Source organism: Delphinapterus leucas, chromosome 6 (assembly GCF_059928025.1).
Source record: "Delphinapterus leucas isolate spDelLeu-1000000601 "Yukka" chromosome 6, BTC_Dleu_Yukka2, whole genome shotgun sequence".
Taxonomy (NCBI): domain Eukaryota; kingdom Metazoa; phylum Chordata; class Mammalia; order Artiodactyla; family Monodontidae; genus Delphinapterus; species Delphinapterus leucas.
The window spans coordinates 20,516,676-20,533,175 of record NC_143134.1 but is presented as its reverse complement, the minus strand read 5'-3'; the positions used below and the strand labels follow the sequence as shown (position 1 = coordinate 20,533,175).

Sequence of the window (16,500 nt, the reverse complement as noted above, 5' to 3'; positions counted from 1 at the left end):
CCACCATGGAGAACAGTATGGAAGTTCCTTAAAAAACTAAAAATAGAATTACCATATGACCCAGCAATTCCACTACTGGGTGTATACCCAGAGAAAACCATAATTCAAAAAGACACATGCACCCCAATGTTCACTGCAGCACTATTTACAATAGCCAGGTAATGGAAGCAACCTAAATGCCCATCGACAGACGTATGGATAAAGAAAATGTGGTACATATATACAATGGAATATTACTCAGCCATAAAAAGGAACGAAACTGGGTCATTTGTAGAGATGTAGATAGATCTAGAGACTGTCATACAAAGTGAAGTCAGAAAGAGAAAAACAAATATCATAGATTAACGCATATATGTGGAACCTAGAAAAATGGTACAGATGAACCAGTTTGCAGGATAGACATTGAGACACAGATGTAGAGAACAAATGTATGGACACCAAGGGGGGAAAGTGGCAGGGGGTGGTGGTGGTGGTATGATGAATTGGGAGATTGGGATTGACATGTATACACTGATGTGTATAAAATGGATGAGTAATAAGAACCTGCTCTATAACAAAAAAATTAAATCCAAAAATAAAAACTTAAATTACATGCTTACACTGAATTCACCTCACAAATATGCTGAGGAAAAGAAGCCAGACACACAAAAAGTATTTACTAAATGATTCCATTTATTAAATTTCAAAGATACATAGAACTCACCTATGGTGTTGTAAGAAGTCAGGATATTGGTTACCCTTGATTAGAAGGAGGACATGAGGGCTTCTGGGTAATGGTCTGTTTCTTGATCTAGTGCTGACTTTATAAATGTGCTCACTTTGTGAACATTTATTGACTTATACATTTATAATTTGTGTGTTTTTCTGTATTAGTATTATGTTTCAATAAAGTCTGTGTTAAAAAGATTTAAAAAAAATCAACATCCATTTATGATAAAAAACTCTCCAGAAAGTGGGCAGAGAGGGAACCCAGTTCAACATAATAAAGCCCATCTGTGACAAACCCACAGCTAACATCATACTCAATGGTGAAAAGCTGAAAGCACTTCCTTTAAGATCAGGAACAGGACAAGGATATCCATTCTCACCACTTTTATTCAAAATAGTTTTGACATCCTAGCCACAGGAATCAGAGAAGAAAAAGAAAAAAAAAAAAAAAAGAAATCCAAATTGAAAAAGAAGTAGTAAAACTATCACTGCTTGCAGATGATATGATACTATACATAGAAAATCCTAAAGAAGCTACCAGAAAACTGCTAGAGCTGTTCAGTGAATTTGGTTAAGTTGCAGGATAGAAAATTAATACACAGAAACCTGTTGCATTTCTACACACTAACAATGAAAGATCAGAAAGAAAAATTAAGGAAACAATCCCATTTACCATTGCATCAAAAAGAATAAAATACCTAGGAATAAATTTACCTAAGGAGGTAAAAGACCTGTACTCCCAAAACTATAAGATGCTAATGAAAGAAATCGAAGATGATACAAATGGAAAGATATACTGTGTTCTTGAATTGGAAGAATCCATATTGTCAAGATGACTAGACAACCCAAGGCAATCTACAGATTCAATGCAATCCCTATCAAATTACCAGTAATGCCATTTTTCATAGAACTAGAACAAAAAAAATTTTTAATTTGTATGGAAACACAAAAGACCCTGAATAGCCAAAGCAATCTTGAGAAAGAAAGCTGGAGATGGAGGAATCAGGCTCCCTGACTTCAGACTATAATACAAAGCTATAGTAACCAAAACAGGATGGTACTGGCACAAAAACAGAACTATAGATCATGGAACAGTATAGAAAGCCCAGAAATAAACCTACACACCTATGGTCAATTAATCTATGAGAAAGGTGCAAGAATATACAGTGGAGAAGACAGCCTCTTTACCATGTGGTGCTGGGAAATTGGGAAAGCTAGATGTAACAGAATGATATTAGAACATTCTCTAACACCATACACAAAAATAAACTCAAGACTTCCCTGGGTACCCAGTGGTTAAGACTCCATGCTTCCATTGCAGGGGGCATGGGTTTGATCCCTGGTCTGGGAACTAAGATCCCTCAGGCCACGTGGTGTGGCCAAAAAAAGAAACAACAAAAACAAAAACAAACAAAAAACTCAAAATGGATTAAAGACCTAAATGTAGTACCGGATACTATAAAACCTAGCAGAAAACATAGGCAGAACACTCTTTGACATAAATTGCAGCAGTATCTTTTTAGATTTGTCTCCTAGAATAATGAAAATAAAAACAAAAATAAACAAATGGGAACTAATTAAACTTAAAAGCTTTTACACAGCAAAGGAAGCCATAAACAAAACAAAAAGACAATCTACAGAATGGGAGAAAATTTGCAAATGATGCAACTGACAAGGGATTAATCTCCAAAATATACAAACAGCTCTTGTGGCTCAATATCAAAAAAACAAACAACACAATCAAAAAATGGGCAAAAGATCTAAACAGACATTTCTCCAAAGAAGACATACAGATGGCCAAAAAGCACATGAAAAGATGCTCAACACTGCTAATTATTAGAGAAATGCAAATCAAAACTACAATGAGGTACCACCTCACACTGGTCAGAATAGCTGTTATCAAAAAGTCTACAAATAATGTTGGAGAGGGGTTAGGAAAAGGAACCCTCCTACACTGTTGGTGGGAATGGAAATTGGTACAGCAACTATGGAGAACAGTATGGAGGCTCCTTAAAAAACTAAAAAGAGAGCTACCATATCATCCAGCAATCCCACTCCTGGGCACGTATCCGGAGAAAACCATAATTTGAAAAGACACATGCACCCCAATGCTAACTGCAGCACTATTTACAACAGCCAAGACATGGAAGCAAACTAAATGTCCATGGACAGATTAATGGATAAAGAAGATGTGGTATATATATACACCATGGAATATTATTCAGCCATGAAAAAAGAATGAAATAATTCCATTTGCAGCAATATAGGTGGACCTAGAGATTATCATACTAAGTGAAGTAAGCCAGACAGAGAAAGATAAATATATGATATTGCTTATATGTGGAATGTAAAAAACCAGAAAGATACAAATGAACTTATTTCCAAAACAGGAGGAGACTCACAGACATAGGGAAAAAATGTGTGGTTACCAAATGGGGGAAAAGGGGATGGGAAGAGGGATAAATTAGGAGGTTGGGATTAACATATACCTATTACTATATGTAAAATAGATAACCAACGAGGACCTACTGTATAGCACAGGGAATTATACTCAGTATTTTGTAATAACCTATAAGGGAAGAGAATCTGAAAAAGACTGTATATATATGTATACATGTATACACACACAAACACACACACACATATATGTAACTGAATCACTGTGCTGTACACCTGAAACTAACATGACATTGTAAATCAACTACACATCAATAAAAAAATTATACATATATATATAATATATACACATGTATATTATATATACATATTGGCCTTCACATCAATTATACAATGTGGGTAGAACAAGCATTTAAAGATAAGAAAATTATGGTTCAGGCTCACAGTAATGCCATAATTAAATAGAACTCAAAACCATTTGTATTCAATGATCCAATCTGTCTTATCTTTTTTTTTTTTTCATTCCTTAACAGAAACCAACAAAGCTGCCTCTCAGCATTTCACTATTTAAAAATTAGGTCCTTCAGATTTTTCCTTTGTACTGTTAGTGTTTTGCTTATTTTGCTATTTATTTGATCCTTCATCATAAAATGGAACAAGGAAATATGTTGGCATATTCTATTAGATCCAAGTTTCATGGAAAAATACACTGCAGCTAAGGAACAAAACCAACATTATAAAATTCAATAAACATTTATTCAGTGACTACTAAAGGCAAGGTGCTATATTAGGTGTTATTAACTCAAAAGGCACACAGACATGGTCCTTGATATTAAGGAACTGAAAGTTCTTAGAAATTAGATTTCACGGCTGGTTTTACATATATCCTCTAATCTCAAATTAACACAGGTAAATGCTACACAAATACATGCATATACATATGTACACACACACATATATACACATACATATATGTAAACACATATGAATAGAGGTAGAGAGCCACTGAGATGCTAACTTATACAGATTGCTGTATACCATGTTTATTTAAAAATAACTGCCACATATCCCCTGGAGCAATAACATTTTCCTATTCCAGAAATGAACCTGAATAGAAAAATGCAAAGATACTTTCCAGCTTTACCCTATTAATCCACTGAAAATAGAAGTCCTAATAAATAGAGTGTTGAGGAGATCAGGATCTAATTTCAAGATTTCATTTCTTATTAGTTGCTATACTTTTCAGACCTATGTTTAATAAAGGATACCAAAGTTGCAAAACCAACCCATTTCACTTTCAGAACCTTCAGTTTTATCATCAACTTAGTAAATTATCTGTTTGCAAGTAAAAGCTCCAGTAAGGGACAGATATAATTTCTGCGCTGAGTGTTCAACAGACTAAAAATTTAATTTTCTTTTGTAACCAAAAATGATTCTTACGTCAAGCACTGATCCAGAGAGATCAGCTCGTTCAAGATTTGCACAGCAGAGATTAGCGTGGGCAAGATTGCAGCGGCTTAAATTGGCCATTTTGAAGTTAATGTATCGAAGGTCCAAACGAGAAAGATCAGCACCACTGAAGTTTAAACCCTAAAATTAAAAAACACAAACTGTCACAATATTTAAACCATCTGTTGTATATTCAATTACAAAAGCTAACTACCATGTGTTTTAGAAGTAATTGGCAGTTCTGTCATTTGGAGTTCGTTACAAAACATGATCAAATGGAACTGAGATACATAAAATTAGTGTCCTTAACAGGTTCTTAAAGGAACTCAACTTACATATAACATTAGAATGCATCCTGGCAATGCCTCATTTATGTGCAGAAGTTTCTAAAGAGAGATCTCTGCTGGCCACATACCCGTTGATAAGTATTATTTTTTTATTAAACCTGATTGTACTTAAATTATTTTATTAATTCAATAATTCAAGATTGTTTTATTTTTTTAAAGTGAGTATTGTGGTTTTTAAAATCATTAGTGCTATAATACATAAAAGTATAAGTATCTTCCACTGATTAACCATACATAACAACTGTACAATTGACTTTTTATTTTTATTGCTGCAATTCCTATGCATTACTCAAAAACTGCTGCATGAGGCATAATTAGACAATAAAAAAGATTATTACATCTCTTTTTCTGTCTAACCATTTTGGGACTAAATCAATGCTATGACCCATAAGTAAAATATATCTTTCATGAAAAAAGAAAACAAGGCAAGAGAAAAATTCCCAGAAGAATTTAAAACTTTACTCACAGATTTGCCTACACGAATAACTCACGTAAAAGTCTGCTTTAATTACCTGGCAACGCAATTCTGATTTGGTTGGAGTGGCTAGCAGAAATCGCACAAATTCCTTTCGAGATATTGGTGAATGATCTTCTGGTGGTTGAGAATTCTTGAAAAGCATATTGACAGATCAGTGGAGCATTTTGGGAGATAGCTACAATACATGTAATACTTGGCTAATGTAAAAAGAGCCTTACCTTTATTGCCACTTCTAGGTGTTCAATCAATGAGTCAATACCAAAAAATCTTGCTTCTTCTAACACACCTATCATAATAAAAACAATTTGACTTTTATAGAATGCTATTCATTTTAATATTTATAGAATCATTTATAAAAAAAATCTATAAATTCTCACAACAGAAGTGAAATACAAGTAGGCTATCCATCAATATAGAAGAAAAATAACTAACGTTTAGAACATATATATGTATATATAGAATATTTAAAAATATTTGTAAACAAAGTTTTTCTAAATAGTTTACATACAGCAAAAGAAAGAAGACTCGTGAATTAGAATGAAAGCTTTCCATATTACAAAATTATTTCTGAAAATTAAATAGGCCACAGACAAAAAAATCCTAACATCATACATTCCTAAAATAACTGACATAGTGATTTGTAAGCCCAATAATAAATGATTAGTTCACCTAATCTTAACATTTCATTGACTTTAAAAAATATATTTATTTTTGGCTGCATTGGGTTTTTGTTGCTGCGTGCAGGCTTCCTCTAGTTGCGGCAAGCAGGGACTACTCTTTGTTGCGATGTGCTGGCTTCTCGTTGCAGTGGTGTCTCTTGTTGTGGAGCATGGGCTCTAAGCGTGCTCAGCAGTTGTGGCGCATGGGCTCAGTAGTTGTGGCTCGTGGGCTCTAGAGTACAGGCTCAGTAGTTGCAGCGTACAGACTTAGTTGCTCCGTGGCATGTGGGATCTTCCTGGACCAGGGCTCAAACCCGTGTCCCCTGCATTGGCAGGCAGATTCTTAACCACTGCTCCACCAGGGAAGGCCTTCATTGACTTATTATTATTTTTTAATATACTTAACACAGTCACAGTACCATGGTTTTTTTTTTTAAGATAAATTTATTTAATTAATATATTTATTTTTGGCTGTGATGGATTTTTGTTGCTGCGTGCGGGCTTTCTCTAGTTGCTACGAGCGGGGGTTACTCTTTGTTATGGTGCATGGGCTTCTCATTGCGGTGGCTTCTCTTGTTGTGGAGCACAGGCTCTAGGCACGCGGGCTTCAGTAGCTGTGGTCTGCAGGCTGTAGAGTGCAGGCTCATAGTTGTGGTGCATGGGCTTCGATGCTCCGCGGCATGTGGGATCTTCCTGCACCAGGGCTCGAACCTGTGTCCCCTGAATTGGCAGGCGGATTCCTAACCACTGCGCCAGCAGGGAAGCCCCTTGAGTTTGTGAATGAAGCAGATCTGAATCGGTTTGTCAGAGATCTTTTAGTTACTGAATCAGAATATTACAGAAGTGTATAAATGTAAGAGAGCTTCAAAACCAAAGTCAGCAGTACAATTCAGAAACCTTTCTTATAGGAAAATCAATTTTAAATAAAGGATTTCCAGGGTGCTCACACAAGATGGCAGAATAGAAGGATGTGGAGCTCACCTCCTCCCACAAATACGTCAAATATACATCTACATCTGGAACAATTCTCACAGAATACCCTCTGAATGCTGGCAGAATATCTCAAACACCCAAAATCGCATGAAAGATCTCCTCATAACCAGGTAGTACAAGAATTTTTTAAAAAAGGCATTGGGATGGAACTTGCGTATCTGGGACGGAGTTGTGAAAGAGAAAAGTTTCCCGCAACCTGGAAAGCCTCTTCACAGGTGGGGAGATCAACCAGGACAGAAATGGAGCTTTAGAGGCTCAAAGCAAAGCGCAGCAGACAGTTTATGGCAGGCAGGTCAGAGAGAGACCTGCACAGATGGTCCGGGTCACTGCCCTGTGCTCCCCAGCCTGAGATGTGCAACCGCTGGTGTGGGCGGGACCTCAGCTCTGAAACTTGGGTTTCAGAGGACAGACCCAAGGAGAGGACCAGGGTTGGCTGCTCAGAGAAAGCCTGAAGGGGCTGGAGCATGGTATGGGCTGCAACCAGGGGTGTATGTAGAAGAAGCCCAGGCCCACCATAGAAGCAAAGCCCTTTTGTTAAGAAGCATGGAAGCGGGGGACAGGCCTGTAGCAGTCTTTCTCCACACACTTTCAGCTGACTCAGCGCTACCTGTAGGAGCTCTGGGAGCATGCCAGCGGGCTGCCCACATGCAGAGGCGGGGCTGAAATCTGAGCCCTCTGCCCACTGCTGCGCAGATCTACCCCACAGCCACTGGCTTTGTATACTCAGCGCCTGCAGGACATCCAAGTGGACAATGGGTGCTCCCGTGGCTGGGACCAGCCTGGCCTTAGCAGCTATGTGGTTTGTGGGTGCATGCACGCAGAGGCTGGGCTGGAGTCTGCGCTGCTTCAATAGGCTCCAACAGCAGCTTCAGGTGTGTGACTACTGGGGTCCTGCTACCTCACTTCAGTGGATCATTGCCAGCAGACCTATGCTGGTAATTTTGTGAACACAGCGCCTGAGGGACACCAGAGCTTACTGCCTGCATTCTCACGGTTGAGGTGAGACCGAGCGCAGTGCCAACAACAGTGTACTTTGTGACCCCACACAATGGGTGACAGATGACAGCACAGAATGCACTCCCTGGTGGAGAGCTCTGGAGGAGCAATACTCAGGGGCTCCTCTCCCTGGGCATACTCCAATCCCAACTACCTCACACCACAGCTCAGAAATGGATCTGGGGGCTTCTACTGCAATAACTAGGGAGCAGACCCTGCCACTGAGAGGGCTATGACAACCACAGAGCAAAGAGGAGGCCCCACTCAACATCCAGTGTAGCCTTCGGTCACCACAACGTCAGTCACACCCCCTATCAAGGGGATAATGGCCAGCACACACTGAGGAAAGAGGTGGCAGGTATACATCCGGAAAACAGACCTTGCATTTTAAACCCACACAAGCTACACAGGGACACTTCCACATGCTAATAGCCCTCCAAGACCACAGTAGATAATTGTTTGTCGTAAACTCATAGAGTAAGAGAAATATAAGTAAAATGAAGAAGCAGAGGAGCTACACCCAGAAAAGAGAATTCCCCAGAAAGAACAAACAATGAAACAGATCCACTCAGTCTAATAGACACTGAGTTCAAAAAAAAGATAATGAAAATATTGAAGGAACTAAGAAAGGCTATCAATACAAATGTACATTACTGTAAAAGGAACTAGAAAGTGTAAAGAGGAGCCAAGGAAAATGAGAAAACTCATTCACCGAGATGAAAGCTGAACTAAAGGCAATGAATAACAGGTTGAATAATGCAGAAGAATAAATAAGTGATCTGGAAGACGGAACAATGGAAATCCCCCAGTCAGAACAGCAGACAGAAAGCCAAATGGAAAAAAAAAAAATTGAAAGCAATTTAAAAGACCTATGGGATAATGTAAAGTGTACCAATCTACACATAACAGGCATCCCAGAAGAAGAAAGAGAAAAGGGGATTGAAAATGTATGTGAAGAAATTATGGCTGAAAACATCCCAAACTTAAAGAAGGAAACAGATATACAAGTACAGGAAGTACAGAGGGTCCCAAACAAGATGAACCCAAACAGATCTATACCAAGATATACTATAATTAAAATGGTAAAAGTTAAAGAGAGGATTCTAAGGGCAGCAAGAGAAAAAACAAAGGGCTAATTACAAGGGAACCCCCATAAGGCTATCAGCTGATTTCTTTACAGAAATGTTGCAGGCCACAAAGGAGCTGCAAGATATATTCAAAGTACTTTAAGGGAAAAATCTGCAACCTAGGATACTCTACCCAGCTAGATCAACACTTAGAATAGAAGGAGAGAGAAAGAATTTCTCAGACAAGCAAAAACTAAAGGAATAGAGCAATACTAAATCTATCCCTAAAAGAAATATTGAAAGGTCTTTTCTAAGTAGAAAAGAAGAATCTAGAGGAAAAGGAAAATCACAATTGGAAAGTAAATCACATAAATAAGCTAGTATGCAAATTTTTAAAAAATAATAATAAAATAATTTTTTTGTGAAAGTGATGATAACCACAATGAACAGCAAAAGGATAAACATGAAGATGTAAAAGAGGACATCAAAATCATAAAAAGTGGGGGAAGAGAGTAAGAAAATGTAGGTTATCTTTTAGAATGTGTTTGAGGTTATACCACTATAGATTCTAAAGCAAGTACATATAGGAAGGGGTTAACATACTTGAAAAACAGGGGGACCACAAATCAAAGATATACAATAGATGCACAAAAACAAAAGGAAGATAACACAAGCATAATACAAAAGGAAATCATCAAACGATGAAACGAAAAACAAGAAGAAAAAAGAACAAAGAAGAAATACAAAAATCAACTGGAAAACAAGCTCTACAATAGCAATACTTATCTATCAAAAGTTACCTTAAATGTCAATGGACTAAATGCTCCAATCAAAAGACACAGAGTGGCAGAGTGGATTAAAAAAACAAGAGCCTACAGAAGATGGTGGTGGGGGAGGATGTGGAGTTCATGTCTCCCCACAACTAAGGTGCCTGCCAGATGCTGGTGGGGGACCTCAATGCCCAAGGAGACAGGAGGAACCCCCGAGTGACCAGGTAGGAACATGGGGGGAGTAAGGGGGGAGGAGAAGTGAAGGCCAGACAGGACCGGCACCCCTGAGGGGTGACTTGGAAGAGGGGGGGGGAGGGGTTCCCATGCCTGGAGGGACCCTCAGGGGCTCAGAGAATCAGGTGTTTCCCCTGCCCAATCGGCCAGGAAGCATGCAGGTCTCCCAGGCAGGGTCCTCAACCCTCCAAGGCACCCTCTGGGCCATGTTGTTTGTAGCGGCGTAGGAGGGAGGCAGGGGTGTTGGAAAAGGGGAGAGGTGGATGGGGGAGGGGCCCTCTGTGATAGGAGGACCAGGGGAGGCACGGAGGTTGTTTCACCCACTCACTTGTGCCCGGGAAGCCTACTGGGCTGTCGGGCCTGGTCCTCCATTTTCCTGGGCCCCCTTCTCTCCCAGGACCCTTCTGGCCTCATGAGTCCTAGGGGCATGGGAGGAAGAAGGGGGAAAGAGGAGAGGTGGACAGTGGTGGGGGGAACCCTCAAGGACCAGAGGATCGGGGAGGTGTGGCGGGTGTTTCCTCAGACCACTCAGCCCGGGAGACCTGCTGGGGTCCCAGGCCAGGTGCCCCACCCTCTGAGGCCCCCTCTGTGCCACGCTGGTCCTGGGAGCGTAGGAGGGAGGGAGGAGGAGGGAAGGGGAGGAGAGGAGGACAAGGCAAGGGACGCTTTGGGGCTGGAGGATCAGGGGAAGCAACCCAGGTGGTTCCCCTGCCCACTCAGCTCCAGGAAGCCTGTTGGGCTTCCGGGTCTGGTCCCTTGCCTTCTGGGGCCACCGCTAGCCGCGTGGGTGCTGTGGACATGGGAGGGAGAAGAAGAGAGGCCGATGGGGAGGGGCCCTCTGGGACTTCCCCCGCCCACTTGGGCTCAGCGAGCATGCTGGGGTCCTGGACCTGGTCGTCTGCCCTCCAGGGCCAGAGGCACTCCTGGGCCCCTCCTGCTGTGTTGAGTCTAAGACCCTGCCCCAGGGCCTTTTCTGGCCCTGTGGGTCCTAAGCATAGGCCCCGTCCACCACCTAAACCACACCCCAACCTAAGTCCTGCCCCCCCACAGCCAAGGCCTTTTCAGGCTTTTTTCCCCCCTCCTCTTTATTACTGCTTGGTTCTGTTTTACCTTCCAGTTGTTGTTTCATCTATATTTTTATTTTTTTATTCTTTCTAAGATAGCTTTTAGTTTTCTAATCTTATTATTTACTCTTTCTTACTGTTCTGCTCCTTTTTTTCTTTTGTCTTTTTGGCACTTCACACGGCTTGCAAAATCTTGGTTCACGAGCTGGGGGTCAGGCCAGAGTTCCTGCAGTGGGAGCTCCGAGTCTGAACCACTGGACTAACAGAGAACCTCAGACCCCAGGGAATATTCATAGGAGTGAGGTCTCCCAGAGGTCCTCATGTCGGGACCAAGACTCACCTCTACCCAACCGCCTACAAATGCCAGTGCTGGAAGCCTCAGGCCAAACAACCAGAACACAATCCCACCCATCAAAAAAAAAAAAAATAAAATGAGTTGACAAAAAATTATGTCACATATGAAGAAGGTAAAAACCTACAAGACCAAATAAATGAAGAGGAAAGAGGCAATCTACCTGAAAAAGAATTCACAGTAATGATAGTAAAGATGATCCAGAATCTCGGAAATAGAATTGGAGGCACAGATTGAGAAAATACAAGAAATGGTTAACAAAGATCTAGAAGAACTAAAGAACAAACAAACAGAGATGAACAATGCAATAACTGAAAAGAAAAATACACTAGAAGGAATCAAACAGAATAACGGAGGCAGAAGAACGAATGAGTGAGCTGGAAGATGGAATGGTGGAGATAACTGCGGAGGAGCACAATAAAGAAAAAAGAATGAAAAGAATTGAAGACAATCTCAGAAACCTCTGGGACAACACTAAACAAGCGAACATTCAAATTATAGGGATCCCAGATGAAGAAGAGAAAAAGAAAGGGTCTGAGAAAACATTTGAAGAGATTATAGTTGAAAAATTCCTTAACGTGGGAAAGGAAATAGTCACCGAAGTCCAGGAAGTGCAGAGACTCCCATACAGGAAAAACCAGAGGAGAAACACACCAAGACACATATTAATCAAACTAACAAAAATTAAATTCAAAGAAAAAATATTAAAAGCAGCAAGGGAAAAACAAAAAATAACATGCAAAGGAACCCCCCTAAGGTTACCAGCTGATTTTTCAGCAGAAATTCTGCAGGCCAGGAAGGAGTGGCAGGATATACTTAAAATGGTGAAAGAGAAAAACCTAAAACCAAGATTACTCTACCTAGCAAGCATCTCATTCAGATTTGATGGAGAAATCAAAAGCTTTACAGACAAGCAAAAGCTAAGAGAATTCAGCACCATCAAACCAGCTTTACAACAAATGCTAAAGAAAATTCTCTAGGTGGAAACACAAGAGAAGAAAAGGACCCACAAAAACAAACCCAAAGCAATTAAGAAAATGGTAAGAGGAACATACATATCGATAATAATCTTGAATGTAAATGGATTAAATGGCCCAACCAAAAGACACAGACTGGCTGAATGGATACAAAAACAAGACCCATATATATGCTGTCTACAAGAGACCCACTTCAGACCTAGGGACACATACAGACTGAAAGTGAAGGGATGGAAAAAGATACTCCATGCAAATGGAAATCAAAAGAAAGCCGGAGTAGCAATACTTCTATCAGATATAATAGACCTTAAAATAAGGACTGTTACAAGAGATAAGGAAAGACACTACATAATGATCAAGGGATCAATCCAAGAAGAAGATATAACAATTATAAATATTTATGCACCCAAAATAGGAGCACCTCAATACATAAGACAAATGCTAACAGCCATAAAAGGGGAAATCGACAGTAACACAATAATGGTAGGAGACTTTAACACCCACTTTCACGAATGGACAGATCAATGCAAATGAAAATAAATAAGGAAAGACAAGCTTTAAATGACACAACAGACCAGATAGATTTGATTGATATCTATAGGGCATTCCACCTGAAAGTGACAAAATACACTTTCTTCTTAAGTGCACACAGAACATTCTCCAGGACAGATCACACCTTGGGTCACAAATCAAGCCTAGGAAAATTTAAGAAAATTGAAATATCAAGCATCTTTTCTGACCACACGCTATGAGACTGGAAATCAATTACATGAAAAAAACTGTTAAAAACACAAATACGTGGAGACTAAACAGTGTGCTACTAAATAACCAAGAGATCACTGAAGAAATCCAAGAAGAAATAAACAAATGCATAGAAACAAATGACAATGAAAACACGACGACCCAAAACCTATGGGATGCAGCAAAAGCAGTTCTAAGAGGGAAGTTTATAGAATTCAATCTCACCTAAAGAAAAAAAAAAACAAACTATCTAACCTTACACCTAAAGCAACTAGAGAAAGAAGAAAAAAGAAAACCCAAAGTCAGTAGAAGGAAAGAAACCATAAAGATCAGAGCAGAAATAAATGAAATAGAAAAAAAGAAAACAATAGCAATGATAAATAAAACTAAAAGTTGGTTCTTTGAGAAGATAAACAAAATTGATAAACCCTTAGCCAGACTCATCAAGAAAAAAAAAGGGAGAGGCTGCAAATCAGTAAAATTAGAAATGAAAAAGGAGAAATCACAACTGACACCGCAGAAATACAAAGGACGGTAAGAGACTACTACAAACAATTATATGCCAACAAAATGGACAACCACAAAGAAATGGACAAATTCTTGGAAAGGTACAATTTTCTAAGACTGAACCAGGAAGAATCAGAAAATATAAACAGACCTATCACAAGTAATGATGAAACTGTAATTAAAAATCTTCCAACGGGGCTTCCTTGGTGGCACAATGGTTAAGAATCTGCCTTCCAATGCAAGGGACACAGGTTCAAGCCCTGGCCTGGGAAGATTCCACATGCTGCAGAGCAGTTGTGGCCCATGCGCCACAACTACTGAGCCCACGTGCCACAACTACTGAGGCCCACGCACCTAGAGCCCATGCTCTGCAACAAGAGAAGCCACCGCAATGAGAAACCTGCGCACCACAACGAAGAGTAACCCCCGCTCGCTGCAACTAGAGAAAGCCCACATGCAGCAACAAAGACCCAGAGCAGCCAAAAATAAATAAAAATTTAAAAAAAAAATTTATAAAAACAACAAACAACAAAATCCCTTAGCGTCCTTACTGATGAAATCTAAATCTATTTAGAATCTAAAATCGGAATGTATGGGGTAGATGTATACCTGAAAGACTACCTACCTGTGTAGATGTATGAGTGTATATTTACACTCATATGCATGTAAAAACATTTAGTTTTAAAAATGGAAAAGATACTTTTACTTTATGAAAATATACATTATTAAGTAAGTGAAAAGAAAATACAAATCCTAAAAAGTGTGAGGAATTACATTGAAAACTCACCCAACAAATTAATCCCATCGTTTACAATGAGCTGTCCATGACGCAAGTAGTTCAAAATGGGTTCAAAGTACTCAGGACTTCGGTCAATTAAGAAAGCTCCTCTATGATCTTGCTTATTTCCCCACACACCTGTGGGACCATTAAAATGAAGAAAGCCCCCCCATAAACAAAAAACAAAGTTAGAAATTTATAGAAGGAAAACTGCATAACATACCAGTAAGTTTTTACTCTTGTAAAAATTATTACTGATTCCATTAAAAAGTACAGAAGGACAGGAGTTATAAAGTCAATACAACTACAAACAGATCACACAAAATGTGATCTCACTGCACTCACCTTTGTCCTTAAACATGTGGGCCAGCATACTGTCAGGTTCTTTATTCACTAAAGTGCTCCTAAGAATTCAGGGAAAAAAATTGATTTCTCCATTTGTCTTTATAAACAAACATATTTAAGTCAAGAGTATACTTGATCCCAGCTGCTCTCTCAAAAAGATGCATGCTATAACCTGGGAGGAGTGATGCTGGGAAACAAAAATGTGCAGTAAGTTGCCATTTATCAAAATCTCTTCTAATCTGGCACTTCCTTTGATTTAAATATTGATTTCGTTGCCTTTAATTTCAATGCTGATCTATCCTTCTAGCAAGCTACTGTATAACAATTTTCTTGATCGAAATTTACATTTTTCTTATGCCTTTAGTATAAGCAGTTGTAGTCTACAAATTTCAATACTGTTAATTTTTTACTTGTGTTGCATGTATATTACTCAATATTTTAAAAGCATATTCTAAAAATAGTAAATTCATGCTTTTCATGCTTTCTCTGGAATGACTTGTGAACCATTTTCTACTCTTAGAAAAAATTTTCTAAATATTGGCTTCAAATCACATAGTATATTTAAGCAGCACTGGAATATCTTCTAAGGACATCAGCAAACTGAAGGAAAGAACAAACAGTACATAGTACCCACTCAACACACACATACACGTGCACCTACCGTGTGGTTGTAAAGTACCGCCCTCCAACATTTAATGTTAGCCAGTCTGTGTGAGATCCTGACAACACTTCCGGTACTTTAGAATCTGTCTGAGGGTCTAGAGATGACATGTAGAAAAAATAAACATTAAGTTGGGGGGGGTTGGGGGAAGATGGCAATAGTATAATATTTTAAACTAAAACACACAGATAAAAGCGTGCCAGAGCTACTAGGACAGCAAGCCCTATACCCACAGACAGTATCTAAAACAAAACTAGGTGATAAGGTATCCCGCCAACACCGACAACTAGAAGAGAAGCATGGCATCAGCATCCTTGACAGAAGAAGCATCCTTGACAGAAACAACAGGGTATGTGATGATCCTAAGAATTCAGAAGTAACCCATAAATACTCACTTCAAAACTCAGCAAGTCTACTTGAGAACAGCCGAATGGAAGTGGGAGGGGTGTGCCCACTCCAACCATGGGTGATTCAAGCAGTCTGCAGTAAGATCTGAAGAGGCTGAAAATGAACTCTCAAAACCCACCCAGCCAAAGCTCCCACCTAGGACAAAGTCCCACACTGAGGATAAGATGTTGGGAAAAGAATCCAAGTTGAACAGAACAGAGACAACAAAGACAAAAGGAAAAGGAGTCCAGATAAAAGTCAAAAAAGGTCAAGCAGAACCAAAATATATTAGAAGGTGACTTCCATATTTTTTAATACTTCATAAAAACAACATAAAAGGGACACCTAGAGCCATGAAATTACAAAAACTTTCCTAAGTCAGCTCCCTTCTCAAGTTAAGGAAAACTAATTTCATATAAAAATGAGCAACAGAAAATCCCATACAAGATTATTAAAAGAATAGGAAGAATTACATCCCTATAGATAATGAAAACGTGCCAGATAATGAAAATGTGCCAGAAAGAAATGGCCACAAAATAGGTAAACTATAATATTCCAAATATGCTAAAAGAAGTAAATAATACAAGGTA

The 16,500-nt window shown here is 39.2% G+C and overlaps 1 protein-coding gene across 2 annotated transcripts in view; it reads right to left on the bottom strand.

Annotated features, from left to right (window-relative positions):
* Nucleotides 1–16,500, bottom strand: part of KCTD9 (potassium channel tetramerization domain containing 9) — a 56,520-nt gene that overhangs the window by 24,002 nt on the left and 16,018 nt on the right. For both annotated transcript variants that reach the window (XM_022595029.2, XM_089912794.1), the window contains 6 exons: nt 15,524–15,620; nt 14,863–14,921; nt 14,527–14,655; nt 5,598–5,665; nt 5,414–5,509; nt 4,546–4,695 (listed from right to left, as the gene is read on the bottom strand). In XM_022595029.2, coding sequence (XP_022450737.1) covers nt 4,546–4,695; nt 5,414–5,509; nt 5,598–5,665; nt 14,527–14,655; nt 14,863–14,921; nt 15,524–15,620 — 599 coding nt within the window. The remainder of the gene's footprint in view (nt 1–4,545; nt 4,696–5,413; nt 5,510–5,597; nt 5,666–14,526; nt 14,656–14,862; nt 14,922–15,523; nt 15,621–16,500) is intronic.